The sequence below is a fragment of the Aptenodytes patagonicus genome, chromosome 3 (genome assembly GCF_965638725.1).
Source record: "Aptenodytes patagonicus chromosome 3, bAptPat1.pri.cur, whole genome shotgun sequence".
Lineage (NCBI taxonomy): Eukaryota > Metazoa > Chordata > Aves > Sphenisciformes > Spheniscidae > Aptenodytes > Aptenodytes patagonicus.
Window position 1 is genome coordinate 11,915,205 of NC_134951.1, and position 14,675 is coordinate 11,929,879.

The 14,675-nt window shown below is 40.6% G+C and overlaps 1 protein-coding gene across 2 annotated transcripts; it reads left to right on the plus strand.

Moving 5' to 3' along the window:
* The first annotated feature begins 268 nt into the window (after positions 1-268).
* LAPTM4A (lysosomal protein transmembrane 4 alpha) lies at positions 269-14,197 on the plus strand. 2 transcript variants are annotated; one of them, XM_076332720.1, is made up of 7 exons: positions 269-465; positions 7,467-7,587; positions 9,814-9,890; positions 9,988-10,110; positions 11,319-11,414; positions 12,800-12,898; positions 13,419-14,197. In XM_076332720.1, exons 1-7 carry the CDS (start codon positions 367-369, stop codon positions 13,491-13,493), a joined length of 690 nt encoding a protein of 229 aa, XP_076188835.1. In that variant the 5' UTR covers positions 269-366; the 3' UTR covers positions 13,494-14,197. The 2 variants fall into 2 exon arrangements, with proteins under 2 accessions (XP_076188835.1, XP_076188836.1); XM_076332721.1 differs by lacking the exon at positions 269-465 and adding an exon at positions 5,975-5,995.
* The last annotated feature ends 478 nt before the right edge of the window (positions 14,198-14,675 follow it).

Below are 14,675 nucleotides of genomic sequence, written 5' to 3' on the forward strand. Positions count from 1 at the left end.
AGCGGGCTCCGCCCCAACATGGCGGACGGGGGGGGGGAGGGGGGGCGACGCCCACCGCGGGCCCGGCGGGCACCAGGCCTCGCCTCAGGTGAGCCCCGCCGCACCAGCCCGCCGCCACAGGTGAACGGCAGGGCGTCGCGCCCAGCGGTGCTGTGATTGGACCGCGGCGCCGCTAATCGCCTGTTGCCGCGGCAACGCGCACGCCCTCCCGCAGGCACACCCCCGCGCCCCCGCTGTCGGCGCCTGATTGGCCAGAGCGGCGGTGACGCGCGCGCGGGGGTTTTACGGCCCTCAGCTGGAGTAGAAGTGGCTGGAGAGGGCGAGCGGCGGGCCTGGAGGCGGGAGGTCGGCGTCGCCGCTGCTACCATGACGTTCAAGCGGAGCCGGGACCGCTTCTACAGTACCCGCTGTTGCGGCTGCTGCCACGTGCGGACCGGCACCATTATCCTGGGCACCTGGTACATGGTGAGAGACTGCCGCGGGGGGCTGCCGGCGCCGCTGAGGGGGCGGTGATCTGGGTTGTGCGCAGCGCGCATGCGTGGGAGCTTGGCCGTTGCCCAGCCTGGGAGCGGTGGGCGCGGAGCGGGCAGCGCGCGTGCGCCGGCGGTGGGCGCGGGCGGGGGCTCCGAGGGGGGCCGTGGCGGCGGGCGCGGCGGCGTCCTCCTCCCCTCGCCCGAGGAGTCGTGAGGCAGCTGTCGTCGTGCCAGCCGTCGCGATTGTGCCCTGTGCTGCTCCGTGCGGGGGAAGCTGCGCGAGTTTCCTGGAGTCACCCGGAGTGGTTCGGGCCCCTCTTCCTTCCCGGGGTCCGTTTCGGGCTTGCCAAACCCAGTTGTCCCTTGGCGGCCTCCCTTGCTGTGGTTAGAAAAATAAAATGACGGGAATGTTCGGGGCGTTTTAACCTGGGTCCCCGAGGGGTTCTGTTACTACTCCCATTCCTCTTCTTCGATTGGAAGTGTAGGGTCTTTTATATGTTTCAAACAGTACTGAACTGTAAGTAAGTTCTGAGGGAGGAGATGCTGACTTTTGGGGAGACTGGAACTTGGGGTATGTTGAGAATAGGATGATAAGATGCAATTCCTCTTAGTCTGTAACCTCCAATAGGAAGGTGAGGGTCTTCGAAATGAACACAGCTTCTGCTTGTTGAAGAGCTTTGTGGAAAGGGAAGTTCCCAGCTATTTGGTACTCTGTGTTCTCAACACAGTGAGGAGCGATAGAAATGGGTTTAGTTTCTAAAACGCCTCTTGTTTTCTGACTGGTGGGCGCTTTTTCTCTGAGAGCGCACTGTGGTGGTGAAGCTGAAATATTAAAGATAGTTTTGAACTAGAGTAAAGTAGAAATGTGAAAACAGTATCAGCAAGTTAAGGCCTGGAGCCTTAACTTCCCTTAGTTCCCTTAAAAAAAAAAACAAACCTGAGTTCCCCTTTGTTGAAGTCATTTCCTTATCTTTCCTTCCCGTTACCCTTATGGGCAGTAAAAAAGTGAGAATAGTTTAAAAACGTTGCATCATAGCTTTTCTGTTCTCCGGAAGATGTAACCAAAGCCTGTATTCTCCTTCACCCTTCCCCAGGTTGTAAAAATACAGAATGCAGAATTTTTATGCCTTGATGTGAAGGAGCCGTGCACAGAAACTGCTTTTACAGGCATGGGGATTTAAGTTTGGAGAGTTTATGGTTTATCTTCAGCAAGTATGGGGAGAGCCTTTTTTTTTTTTTTTTTTCATCTCGGTCCTTCCATTGACAAAAAAATGTACAGGCAAGCAATAAAATGGCAGGAGAGAGGAATAGGAGAAAAAGCAAGGTAGGGGGGTGGGAAGTGTAACAAAACACTAGGAAAGGGATATTTTTTCTTTTTCAAAAAGAAATTGGAAAAAATGTCTTGGTGTTGATTAAGTTCTACTATTGGTTCATGTAAAATAGAAAAGTAAGGTCCATTGCAGTATTGGACTTGTTCTGGAAACCTGCAAAACTTCCAGAAGTTTTACCCTATGTTGATGGAAGGAGATCAAGAATATGCTTCTGGTACCTCAAGTAAAAGCATAAATTGTTAACAGTAAGGAGACACTTATCCTTGTTATGAAACAAATGCACCTTACTGCCTTCTCCACTTTTGTTTCCTGTTTGCAGGAGTATCTAGAAACCCAGGAACTTGGTGGGGGCGGTGGGCAGGGATGTGCTTTACCTGGCCACAGACCTGGTAGTACTTCCAGCTTCTATCTCTCTTGCTGTGCTTCTGTTTCATCTTGTTGCCTGGATGCAGCACCTCTTCCATCTTTCTGAATCTGTGCAAATATCTGTAGTGCTTATGGACCGTGAAAAGTATTCTGGTCGTTGGTGAGGCTGGTGGCTTCAGAGGTGGAGTGGTGTCTGAGGCAAAGTGTTCCTTTGATCTCGTGTAACTGCAACAGATTCAGGCTGCTAAAGGGGAAAAATACAGTTCAATTCAGGGTAGCGGGGTGCATGCGAAGTACTCCATAGCTGTGTTTTTCTATAAACTGTATCAAACACTGTTGAACTATGCATTGACAACTTTTATCCAGTTCTTCCCAGCTGTCAGCTGGGAAAAGGTGATCACTTTTAAGTCTGACAGCTGTTAGCTGTTTGAGATGAAATAAGGTCTTACCATGAAGTCTTAGGTGGTCTTGCCTAATGCTTTAAATCAGAATTCGACTATAATTCATACCTTTTGAAGGTAAAGTACAATTTGGACAGTAAAAATTAAACTTATCTTTCTGCTGACAAACCTAAAAAAAAAAGAAATGGCCTAGGGTATGTCAGGTTGTTTAGACATGTTAATTAATGCACCATTTAAGTATATCACTAACTTCAGTCTTTCAGACACTAGCTTGTGATAAGTATTTCTAAATCAACTTAATCTGTGCTTGTAAGTTACAGTGGGACAAACAGTAGTAACTTTCTGTGTGGGGTGGGTTTTTTTGGTTTGTTTGGGTGGGTTTTTTTGCGAGGGGGGTAGCTTTTTGGTGGGGGAGAATGCTTAGTTCAACGATAGCTTTGTGTTACTGAAAATCTTGGTCAGCCTGTATTTACTGGATAGACTGTGTTCTCGTGCTGTGCAGTCCTGAAGGAATTTGATACCAAACATAAAATGGAGTCTCATAGCAATCTACTCCAGATGTTTTAGTAAGATAAGAATTTTGACTGTTTAATACAAGTGTGTTATTCTTAGGTAGCCATTTCTTTAGTCATTTTCCTAGTACTTGCTTATATGTATAATCTTAAATCTTGCATCTAATTAACTTATTTCCCTACTACAACAGTTATATCACTGTCCTTGCTGTGTACTTCTGTGAGTCTAGAGAGAACAAGGACATTATCTTCTAAAATGTCTGCTGTTGATGCTGTGTGATCAAACTGCGTCTTTTAAGCATGCTTCAGTCCGTATGCTGCTACTGTTTCTCATAAATAGATAAAACTGTATTTGCAAAAAAAAATGAGTTAAGAACATTTCTAGCAGACTCGTACTTGAGTTCCAGGACTAATATAGTTTGGTTTACTCTGCAACACCCACTGCTGTTCTGTGTAGGAAGGAAAAAGAAACCTCCTATTCCTAGCTCCATAATTGCAAATGTGTGGCTTTGAAGTTTGTTTCTTCCTGTAAACTTTCTTATTAGGCACAGCGCTTTCCAGAAACCGGAAGCATGAACACTGCACTGGCAAAAATCAGATCAGAGTTCAATAAACAGTCTAAAAGTAATAGCATTGTTTTGGAGGGAGTGGCTGTTTCATTCTGGCAGCAAACTTCAGCAATGGAGTCAAAATGATGCAATTGCTACTGGTTAGCAGGAGGGTGAGGATGATCTCTGAAGTCGTTTGTTCACTGAACAAGATTTCCAGAAATGAAGGAATGTAACTGGTCTCAATCTTATCTTGACAGTGCTAGAAGCTCTGAAGTATGCTATTTAAAATTATTCTTTTTCAGTTTTTATTACTTCAGTATAATAAAAAATCAAAAACCCCATCTTGGTTTGTTTCTTCAGGAACATGTTTAAGGAAAAATACTAGAAAAGTGAGAGGAAGATGAAAGTTTAGTAGTGCAAGGCAATTTTCCTCTTCTTTCCCACTCATAAAAGGAAATAAGCAAATGTTAAGTAGGGATTCTTGTTTATGTCCAAGATTTTTAGTCACTCAGAGTGCTTGGGGAAACCTAGACTTCATGTTCAGGCCTCCAGAGAGATGAAGCACTTACATGATTAGGCATTAAATGTATACCATGGAGATAAAACTCACTAATTGAAAAGCTAATGCTTGTTCTAGTCTCACAGTCTTTTGAGTTCTGATCATACGGAGAGCTAATATTTCTGTTACCAGTTTGTAATAAATGCTGACTTTCTACTTTAATACCAGCTATTGGGTTTTTCAATTTTGATATAAGCTGCACCAAACTTCCGTTAAGCTCAGTTATCCCATTAAGAAGTGTATTTCATTCTTACAAAACTACTACAAAACTAAATTAATTTTTTTCATCTTAATGGAACCATCTTTTGAATAAGAATTTGAACGTAGATTTTGTAATTTATTTTTTTATTACTATTTTTTGACTTCCTAACAAAAAAGACTTAGGATGGGGACTGCTGGGATTTCTGAGGTGTTACCCTAGAATGGTGCAGTATCCACCGAGTGCTGGCTTGTCAGGGTTGGTGGGGTTTTTTTGGTGGGTGGTGGTTTTAATCTTCAGATTACACTGAGGCTTACCTATGCTATGTTTTTTCTGACTTACTCTCCTTGTAGACCATTTGTGAACATATATTTTATTCGCGGTGAGTATATTCTTTTAAGCTCTGATGCCTTGCAGTCCAAACCATACTCTTGTTGCCAGTCATGTTGACTATCGAGTTGAAACAAGCCTTGTGGTCTTGCTGTTACCAAGCTTCTGTGAAAGAAGAATAGTAGTAGCTAAAATACAGGCTCTGGCTTTGTGCTTAAAAGGACTCCTAATTTGGAGTTGTTGGTAACTTAGTTGAAATCCATATGTTTAATATGATGAATTGCTCAGTGCTGTGATATGATTCACAAATAGCAGTAATGGAGTACTGGAAACCCTGGGGTGTTAATGGGCAGAGGTTTGGGTTTGTTGTTGTTTGGGGTTTTTTTAAGTTAATCTTTTTATTCTGTCTCACTGATCCTAACAGACTGGATTTTGAATGACTCTAATTTCCTATTTTCCTTGCACGCCATTTCAGGTTGAGAAAATAAAGCCTTAATACTTTGAACTGTGCTCAGTAACTAGTGAAATTACTAAGGACTTTTGTATGCTAAATTAGGACCATGGATAGGATGAAAATAAAAAAAGTGATAGACGTAGGATCACAGTCTCATGATTCCAAGGCACTCAAGTTCTTCAGTACTTCTGTATTAATTCAAGTGCTGCTAGCTCTTTATCTTGAGGCAGATAGCATATCATGGCAGTTAAACTCAGTATTGAAGTAATAATTGTCTTTCATCCTGAACTTTATCACTATTTAAGTTAAAATGATGACTGTGTATAAACAATAAATGATTTAGCTATAATTGAACGTCTCTTTTTGTGTTTTATGAAGTAGAAATCAATGTTTCAACTGACAGAGAGATGAACTGTGACATAGGCTTTTTAAAACAAGTACAGAGCAGGAAGTTACTTTCCAAAGCATAGGTTGATAGTCCTGGTTCACTCACAAAGAGGAGGAAGTAGAAGGCTTGAAAATGCATTGAGAGCAGAAAGCCAGAGTAGAGGAGGATGAAACAGGAGTGGTGAGAGAATATAATATTCTATACATTTGAACAATGGTGAAACAAAAGATTTAGACAAGTGACAGATGAGCAACTCGACAGTTTGTCCTGTAGGAAGTGTCTTGCGAGGGGGGGAAAATATGCTCATTTCAAGGCTAAAGATATTGGTGGGTAAACTTAGTTCTTTACTGCCAGCTGTACTAGTTATTATATTTTATATTCCAAGGCATAAAATGGAGGATACAAGTGGCTGAAAGTAGCTGGAATTTCTGGTAAGTTTGTATAATACATGATAGCATTCCTACAAAATGATCAGCTTTCATTTCACTAAAGGGCTCTCTTTAGCAGAAAATGTAAGCAAGCTTATCACCATGGTATCTCTAAACCCTGGGGGGGGAAGGAAAAAACCCAACAAAACCCTTTAAAAAAAAAAAAAGCTTGTAGGAACTGTGAGTCTTAAAAGCTAAAACTCCTTTTAAATGTTTAAAAGCTTTTTTTCCTTACTGAAAACTTCAGTAATTGTGCATAGACTTGCCACTATTAGTATCACTGACTCCTGGAACCAGGCCAGTAAAAGAAGAAATATCTGGCAAATATTCTTAAGTTGTGAGAAACTGCAAACCAGTTTGTTTTTTTCTTTTTGAGGCTAGTTGTAAAAGATCCTTCTGGTGGTGACCGTATTGAATACTGATTGGAAAGCGACTGCAGCTTGAAAACGCCATCATGACTTCTCTTTGTTATGTAGCCTCTTTCTTTGGCATGTCTCTCCAGATACTAGTAACAGAAACTATGCCCCTGTAAATCTTGAATAGGTTATAAATGCTGTGAAGGCAATTTTGCAGAGGCTTAAGCTACTTCTGACTCTTTGAGCTCTTACTGTCAGTGAAAGCATTTCTGGTATGTACCACAATGGGGAGACAGAAGTAGTCTTCAGCGGCAGTGTAAGTGAAGAGAAGGACTGGTAGGCACACAGCCAATGCTGAATGCTTACAAATTTGGGGGTTCAATCTTTGTGTGAGATTTCTTTAACTTTACCTGTGTTTGTTGCCTTTCTGATGAGGACTGATGAGGTTTTAATAAATGATCTAGGAAGGGGAGGGAGCCACTTCTCCCCTGCTTGTATTAAAACTGTAACATGGGAGAGACCAAGCAGCAAGCTACGTTTGAGGATTAGAGCTGTAGTGGAAGTTTTCCCTCGTATTTCCTGTGCGATGTTTGCATGTCCCCTTGCACTGCTTGCCCCCCAGAACAATTTGAAAGAGTAGGGTGCAGTACCTTATTTGTGCATTAAATTAACTCTGTCTTTCAATTTGTTGTAGAAAGCAGAAACTCTTTCCAAATGTTCCTCATCGTGTCCATTGTTGTACTTTTTCCTTCCTGGCCTCTTTTAACTGTTTCCAGTTTTCCAGTTCACAAATCTGTGCATTCATCATGCAGCATCAGTTTAATTATGTCATTTGAATCCTTACAAACCCTATCCATCCTCTTAATTTGCAAAGTTATTTAGTTGTTTTTCGTTAAAACTAGCAAGTGTCCAGTGCTCTTCTGGGTTTTTTTGGTAGTGGTTTAACTAAATCAGCTTGAAATTTAATAGTAAATTGTGGGGTTTTTTTTCTTTCTTCCCCATATAGGCAAAGCAAAGAGTTTATTTCTAACTGAAATAAGAACATGCTAAAATTTTTTTTAAAAAGATCATAGCTGTTGCAGTGTAAATAACCTTTAGGTAACTGTGATCTTTCTCAGGTGGTGAACTTGCTGATGGGCATCTTGTTGACAGTAGAAGTGACTCATCCAAACATAGTGCCAACTGTTGATATCCAGTATGAAGTCATCGGAAATTACTATGCTTCTGAGAGAATGGCCGGTAGGTGTATAACTCTGCTGTTTGATTAGAAAATAAAGCATGTAGTATCGTGGTGTATTTGCCTTACACTAGTGTGTAATATATGCATACAGCTTTTAAATATGGTTGTCTTGTTTTTTGAATTTCTCTTTAATTATTCTGGGATTGAGGTCTTCTACAAGAATTAAAAAAAACTTACCTGAAATGTTATTTTTATTTCGTATTACTCCTAAGCATCCTAAACGGTAAGACTTCTAAAGGTTTCTTGGCTTTCTAATGCTTTGAGTGTTGAAGTATGTGTGGATGATCTCTAATTCACTTTCTCCATAAATATTTACTATCCTTGCTGTGTCAGCAAAACAAAAAGCATAAAACTATTTTTAAAGATTTTTGGGGAATTTTTAGTGATCCTCATACATTTAAGGAAAGAGTTTACAGCTACTGTGTAGGAGTTTACTAAGAGGAAAACCATGCCATTTTTCTAAGAACAGTGGAAGAATTGGGATGCCAAGTACTTGAGTGAAACCAAAGTATTTATCTAAAAAGCTTGACATGCAGAAGAAACAGAAGAGAAAGCATCATGAGCAGAATTAAACCTACTTCCACTCTGTTGTTATAGATGAAGTGTCTGATGTGTGCAAGTGTAATCAGTGTCAAACTTTCGTCCGTAATGACCAAGTTTCTTAACTGTAGTATGACGTGTAAACTTGTGCGTATGCTTTGTTTTTCTTGGTTTTAAATGTGCAGAAATACGTTGAGTGTGGCACTTCTAATGTGTCTTGTCTAAGTCTGTTGTATTACACTAAAATTTAGGGAGGGTCAGATCCAGTCTGGAGCGAAGATTAGTACAGCACAGACCTGGATTTTGAGAGTTCTGGCTTATAGTCTTCGTATTAGTTGTTCATGACCTGAGTTGAGGATCTGTCAGTTCTGACCTGTGACTCTAACTCACACTTGTTAGTAATTAAATGAGTGGGAACAAGGACCAAATGCTTCATAAAGCCAAGATATTAAGTAAAATTACAGCAGATATCTGTAAAATGTTACATGTTTTGTAACAAATGTTGGTGTACTTGGTAGCCTTAAGCCTATATGACTGAAAGATGCTTGTGAAGGTGCTTTCTCCACTCTTTTAGTGTAAAATGGCTATCGCATGCTTTTGACTTAAAGATTCATGTTTCCCATGTTGGAATATGGGCTAGAGGGTTTTGTGTGCATGAAGGGATCTTAGAATTTTGATTGTGCACGTGGGTATTGTGAGTAACAAATCCTCAGAAGAAAACCACACTTGTTGGTTATTGCCGAGTACTTGGGGCTCTCTGATCAATGCAATGCATTTCAGACGTGGGAGGACCTTCGTGCTGCCATCTGTGTATGTAGATATTATTATCTTGTACTGAATTGGGTATGTAAGTGTTTCTACAGTGTATATTTTCAAATCAGTTGCAGACTAGAAAGCTACAATTCTCAGATCATCTGTTTCAAGTATGGGAACCACAACAGTTTGGCTTCAGTATTGCTAAAAACATTAGCTTACCACATCTATAGACTCTCAAGCTGGTTTCTTTCTTTGTGTTTAGAAGTGTAAACTGCTTGCTGTAGGAGAACAAGTACAATCTAACTCGTGGAAAGCAGCTGTGCTTCTGTCATCAGTAACTATGATGCACAAGGAGAATCTTTATCATTCAGTTTCCATGAGTGTCCTGGATTCTGCTACCATTTGGCTTCTGTTTGACTGCCTTTTCTTGTAAATAATGGGATACCTTCCATGCAGTGATTTCCTGTTTTCCTTAGTGTTACTGAAGGAGCAGTGCTGCTCCCACTGCCAATGACCAAATTACATAATCAACCATTTTAAAGTGTGAAGGTCGATACTGTGCTAGCTTCACTTAAAATTCTTTCCAGTTGTAAAGTTAATCACCTACATACTTCTAGCACTGACATATATTGCAAATCAGCATCGTTATGTTGCATTACTATCAAACTATGTCAGGCTTCTAATTGGTGTGTCTGAGCTTTATTCAGCCTTTTGATTAAGGCAGAGGGATTTTTCCAAACGCCTGCTGGTTTTCTTGAACCAGATTTTTTTCCATTAGGAGATGTCTGAGTTACTCAGTTCTGCTGCTGCACAGATGAAACAGTTGAGTGAGAAAAGATCATAGTAATGGATAGAGCTTGTGTACCTGTCAGCTGCAGTGTGACAACTTCAGGAAATGACTGATGCTTATTGTTTTTCTTTTAATGCAGAAAATGCCTGCGTTCTGTTTGCTATCTCCCTCCTCATGTTCACAATCAGTGCCATGATGGTGTATGGTGCAATCGCTGTAAGTATATTTATAGTACATGGTTTTAAACTTGCTACTTGAATTTTTAATGAAATACCTTACAGGCTGCTGCTTTGTTTTTTTCCTTCCTTCTTAGCATCGTGTAGGCTGGCTGATCCCATTTTTCTGTTACCAACTCTTTGACTTTGTGCTCAGTTGTCTGGTTGCCATCAGTTCTCTAACCTACTTGCCCAGAATCAAGGATTACCTGGATCAGTTGGTAAGTATTTGTTCAGCTCATTTTACATTTGAAATTAAACTTTGGTTTAATTGGATAAGTGACTGAACTATAGTTACCTTCCTGTGCATACGAAAGAGGAATTCAGGCTGCAGCAGCCATAGGGGATGACTGCTAGGGTGGTTATGAGAATGAGAGCTTATCAGAGGTGGAAGGGCCAAAGGTGTCATTGCACCCTAAAAGGAAAGCCAGGGAGAGTAAAGAAAGAATTGTGGCAGGAGTTGTTGGTTTAAACTGCCTCTGCTACGTTTGCACTCGAAACAAAGATGTTCTAACCCTTTAAGCAATGTGGTTCTGTGTCAGGTTTGCTTCTGCAGATGAAAAATGTATTGACCCTTATTTGGTGGGGGAGGGGAAGAAGAGTATAGGTAATGGTTCATATGATGTAGGGTCCTGCAGCATTATGGGATGGAATCTGAGATTCTGATGGTTCCTTTTTATGTTCTATATGGCTCTTTTCATTTTGCAACAATACCTTCTGAGGAGACTGTAATGGAGTTATCATAAACACTGCCTGTGTTTTAACTGCAAGAAGACTCAATGGATAGAATACGCTGTCAGTTAACGGGGATCACAGGCTTTTTCTGGGTGGTGTTTAGATCTGTTCAAGTAGATGTTTAAAAAAAAATCCTTTTAAAACAGATTAAAAAATTGGATTGGCATTGGAGAGAGGCTTTGTTACTGTGGCCAGGGAAAGAGAAGAGTCTGAAATTTGCAGAAGCTCTTAGTTTTGGCTCTTCTGAAGTTTGAGGGCAACTTTTTTTCCTTTCTACTCTGTGCACATGTACATTACTGGTAGGACTGACAGCAGGTAGTTAATACTAAGTCATTAAAGAGTTACCAAGTAGAGGACCATAAGTACAAATGCTGTATAAGTACAAAATCTGTATTAGCATGAGATTGAGGAAGTGACTAGGGACATGGACAGTAGAAGGCTTCTGTATAGGTAGCCTTCTTCTGTTAGAGACCTGTTCTTGCAGGACGGAGGCAGGATAAATACTGTGCTTTGTGGGAGGATAAAGAAGAAACTAGTGAGAAACAGGACTTTTCTTTGTTTCTGGGGGAGTAGTTTATGCAAGAGTTTGTTTCATTTGGCGTGAAGTTTGGATGTTCTTCTGTCATATTTGTGACTGTGCAGTGTTCGTGCTTATCTCCTCCCTTTCTCTCCCTTCCCTGTCTTTTTTAACTAGCCGGATTTCCCTTACAAAGATGATCTCCTTGCCTTGGACTCCAGCTGTCTCTTGTTTATTGTTCTGGTGTTCTTTGCTTTATTTATCATTTTAAAGGTAAGTTAAAACTTAAGCATGTGTCTGTTTCATGTGTTACTATATTAAGATGCTATCAGCCTGAGTTAATTCTCAGTGCTGAATTAAGAACTCAGTTGACTTCTTAATGCTGAGTTAAGAACTTATTTGAGCAGAATTGTTAGGATGTTCAGTTATGGTATGACTTAAGTCTTATATTTTGTGTACTGGTGTTTTCAACTAACTTGTTTCTATGCAGTGGGGCATGTTTATGCAGCTCTGCCCTTCCTGAGTAGGAAGTAGGAATGCACAAAGACTTCAAATGCCATCTTTTTGCATATGTGGAGATAAATTTAATATTTGTAATTAAGCTTGTAGTGAAACAATATTGAGTTACTGCATAAAAGTTTTCTAAACAAAACTTAAAATCTCTGACTGTGCCTAACAAACCAGGGTGCATGTTTTAGGAGGAGGAAATGCATAGGTTAATTCAGAGCTGCATCTTTCTTCCTACCGAAGGGTGATATTACCAGTTACTTTCTTTTTGATGGTCTAAATACAGAGGCGTCCATCTGAATTGCAAAAACTTGTGCAGACAAAGCAATTAGAGAAATGAGTTGATAATATACATTGGCCATGACAATATTCCTTTGTTGCATTCAGACTGAATTTAAGAAAAAAAAAATGAAGTAATGAAAAAGTATTTTACTCATTTTCTGTACATTCTCCAAGAGGAATGTCTGACTGGGGGGAGTGGAAGCCTAACACAGTAGATATCTTTGTATTGGGAAATTCGGTACCTTGTGTATAACCACGTGCTAACTTGCCAATGAAAAATTCAGAGATTAATGTTATACAGATTAATAATAAAAGAAAAATCTAATCCTCATCAGAGCATGATAGTATGTCCTTCTACAGCAGTTAATGTTGACTTTAAGTCCAGGCTACTTTGCTCTACAGTCTTCTTCTTGCCACCCCAGCTGTGTGTTCGTGCCCTCTCCTTCGCACCGGTAGTTGGACAAATAGTAATGCTAACTCCGGGATGAGTGGGACTGTGCTGTTGGCCTGTCCTCCTCCTCTTCCTCCTGGCGAGTTTGGACTGAGATCCACAGAAGCATAAGCCACTTGGGGATTAATTTGATTAGCACTGCTGAGGGAGGCAGGCAGAGAGATTAGTTGAACGGATCTGCGAATTCTTTTGCTAAAACCTGTGTGGTTCATCCTCTCTGAGTCACTATGATCGCAAAGCTAAATGGGGAACAACATAGGTATGTGGCTAAATCTGTGAAATAGCAACCGTTCCACAGATACGTATTGACTAAGTTGATTTATGCTCCTTTTTGTCATATGAATGTAATCCAGCATCTAATTGCTGAATCAGCTAATGCATACGAGGTCTTTAAAAAGAGAAATCTCTCTTCTTGCAGGCATACCTAATTAACTGTGTATGGAACTGCTATAAATACATCAGCAACAGAAATTTGCCAGAGATAGCTGTGTACCCTGCTTTTGAAGCTCCTCCGCAGGTAAAACCTCCTTTTGAGATAAAAGGAACCAGCATCATTTAATTCTGAAGTAGAAACCCACCATATCCATACATGTTTACAAGCCTTGTCCAGCTTTCTAAACAAAGACTGGAAAGATTAAAGAAGTTAAAGCAGCTAATGTTACGGTGGGTTATTTCTTAGTTACATTCTATAGTGCATAAAACAGGAGGGTTTATAGAGAAAAGTCTTTGAATGTTTTTCTTGTAGTAGAGGGAAGCTTTCTGATTGCACCAGTGAAAAGCTTCCTTGCCGCTTTGCAAAACCAAGAGTCAGTGGGGTGGAATGGATGACCTAGGGTTAGGTTCAGCAGAGCAGTAAACTACTGTTGCACCTTCTTTCGCTTCCTCACTAGCTTACTAGAAACAGCAGTAAGTTCATCTTAAAAACACTTGCCTGCAACAGGGGATTGAGTTGCTGATGGGGCATGTATGTTCTTGTTCTGGTTATTTTTTTTTCCTAAACCTTCTGCATTAATCTCTTCAAAATGTCTTCTTTTTAGTATGTTCTGCCAACCTATGAAATGGCAGTGAAGATGCCTGAGAAGGAACCTCCACCTCCCTACATACCTGCCTGAAGCAATTTTTATGTTAGTTAATGTCTGTACCAGCTTCCTGGGGGTTTTGTCTTTTAATCTTGCAAAACTGCTTAAGTAATAGAAATATTCAGGGCTTTAGGAGCAAACTGTTCTGTTTAAAATATGTTTGATATAAACTTACTAAGCAAAACACATCTGGGAGTGATTTTGTTTGCTTTAATTTTTGTTCTCCTTAATGCTCTTAAACGTTTTATTGCCTTAGGGCCTTACACTGCAAGAACTTATGCATGTGACTAACTTGTGGCTTTTCATAATACCAGCTGAGCCCACCTATGATTGAAGTTAGCTACAATTATAAGTGTCTGCAGGATCGTGCCCTTAATTTATATTAATTTTTTTGTAAAGTAGTTCATAAAGACAATCTGATCATGCAGCAAAATGACAGTTTGCCTTTATCCATTTTTTGGAGGGGGAGGGGGTTTGAATGTGGTATATACGTGACTTTTTTTACTTTGCACTTTTCTCATACGTTATCTTACCTTATTGTGTTGTTTTGGTTATCCTATGTCTTGAAACATCGCAGTTTTTGGGAAGAAGTGAGGGTGGCACAGGAGTTGTATTAGTGTGCTGTGAATGCAAGAAAAAAAACAGAAATGTGGAAGATGGTTGCATGCTTCTAATCTTATATGTATTTTCCTCTTTGTGATAAATGATACTTAAATAAATCTTTTACGAAATGTTTACCAGTAGCCTCGGTTGATCTGTTTGGGTTCTTTTGGTTTTGTTTTTTAAGCGCTTCAGCGTTCTGCAGGTAGTCCCACATCCATGCAGCTTAGTGAACACTGGCTTCCTACAGGTCGTTCAGTGGCTGATCTGTGTTCTTCACCAAAAGTCCTCCTGTGGGTGGAGGACGTGGATTCCCTTTAAGGTATAAGCTTGTATTGCAGCCTTTGCAGTTCAAGTACGCGGGTGTCATCTTGTCTGGTTGCTGCTTACACGTAAGCTGGGAAAAGGGAACTGTACTGGAGGCTTCTAGCCCTCGGGGCAAATTTGATGTCTGATGAGCTCAGGTGTTAAGAGCAGGACAGACACCCAGTAGGACTACATTATTTACATTGGAAAATGTCCAAGGTTGTTGGACGTATGCCATAACTTCAGAAATTTTCTTCTAAAAAAAAAAAACCAACCACCCAAACCAAAAAAAACCACTACACCACCACC

Coding starts and splice junctions, on each gene's coding strand:
- LAPTM4A (XM_076332720.1), top strand. CDS start 367: ATGACGTTCAAGCGGAGCCGGGACCGCTTCTACAGTACCCGCTGTTGC. Junction 9,891..9,987: donor TGGTGTATGGTGCAATCGCT/GTAAGTATATTT, acceptor CTTCCTTCTTAG/CATCGTGTAGGCTGGCTGAT. Junction 12,899..13,418: donor CTTTTGAAGCTCCTCCGCAG/GTAAAACCTCCT, acceptor TCTTCTTTTTAG/TATGTTCTGCCAACCTATGA.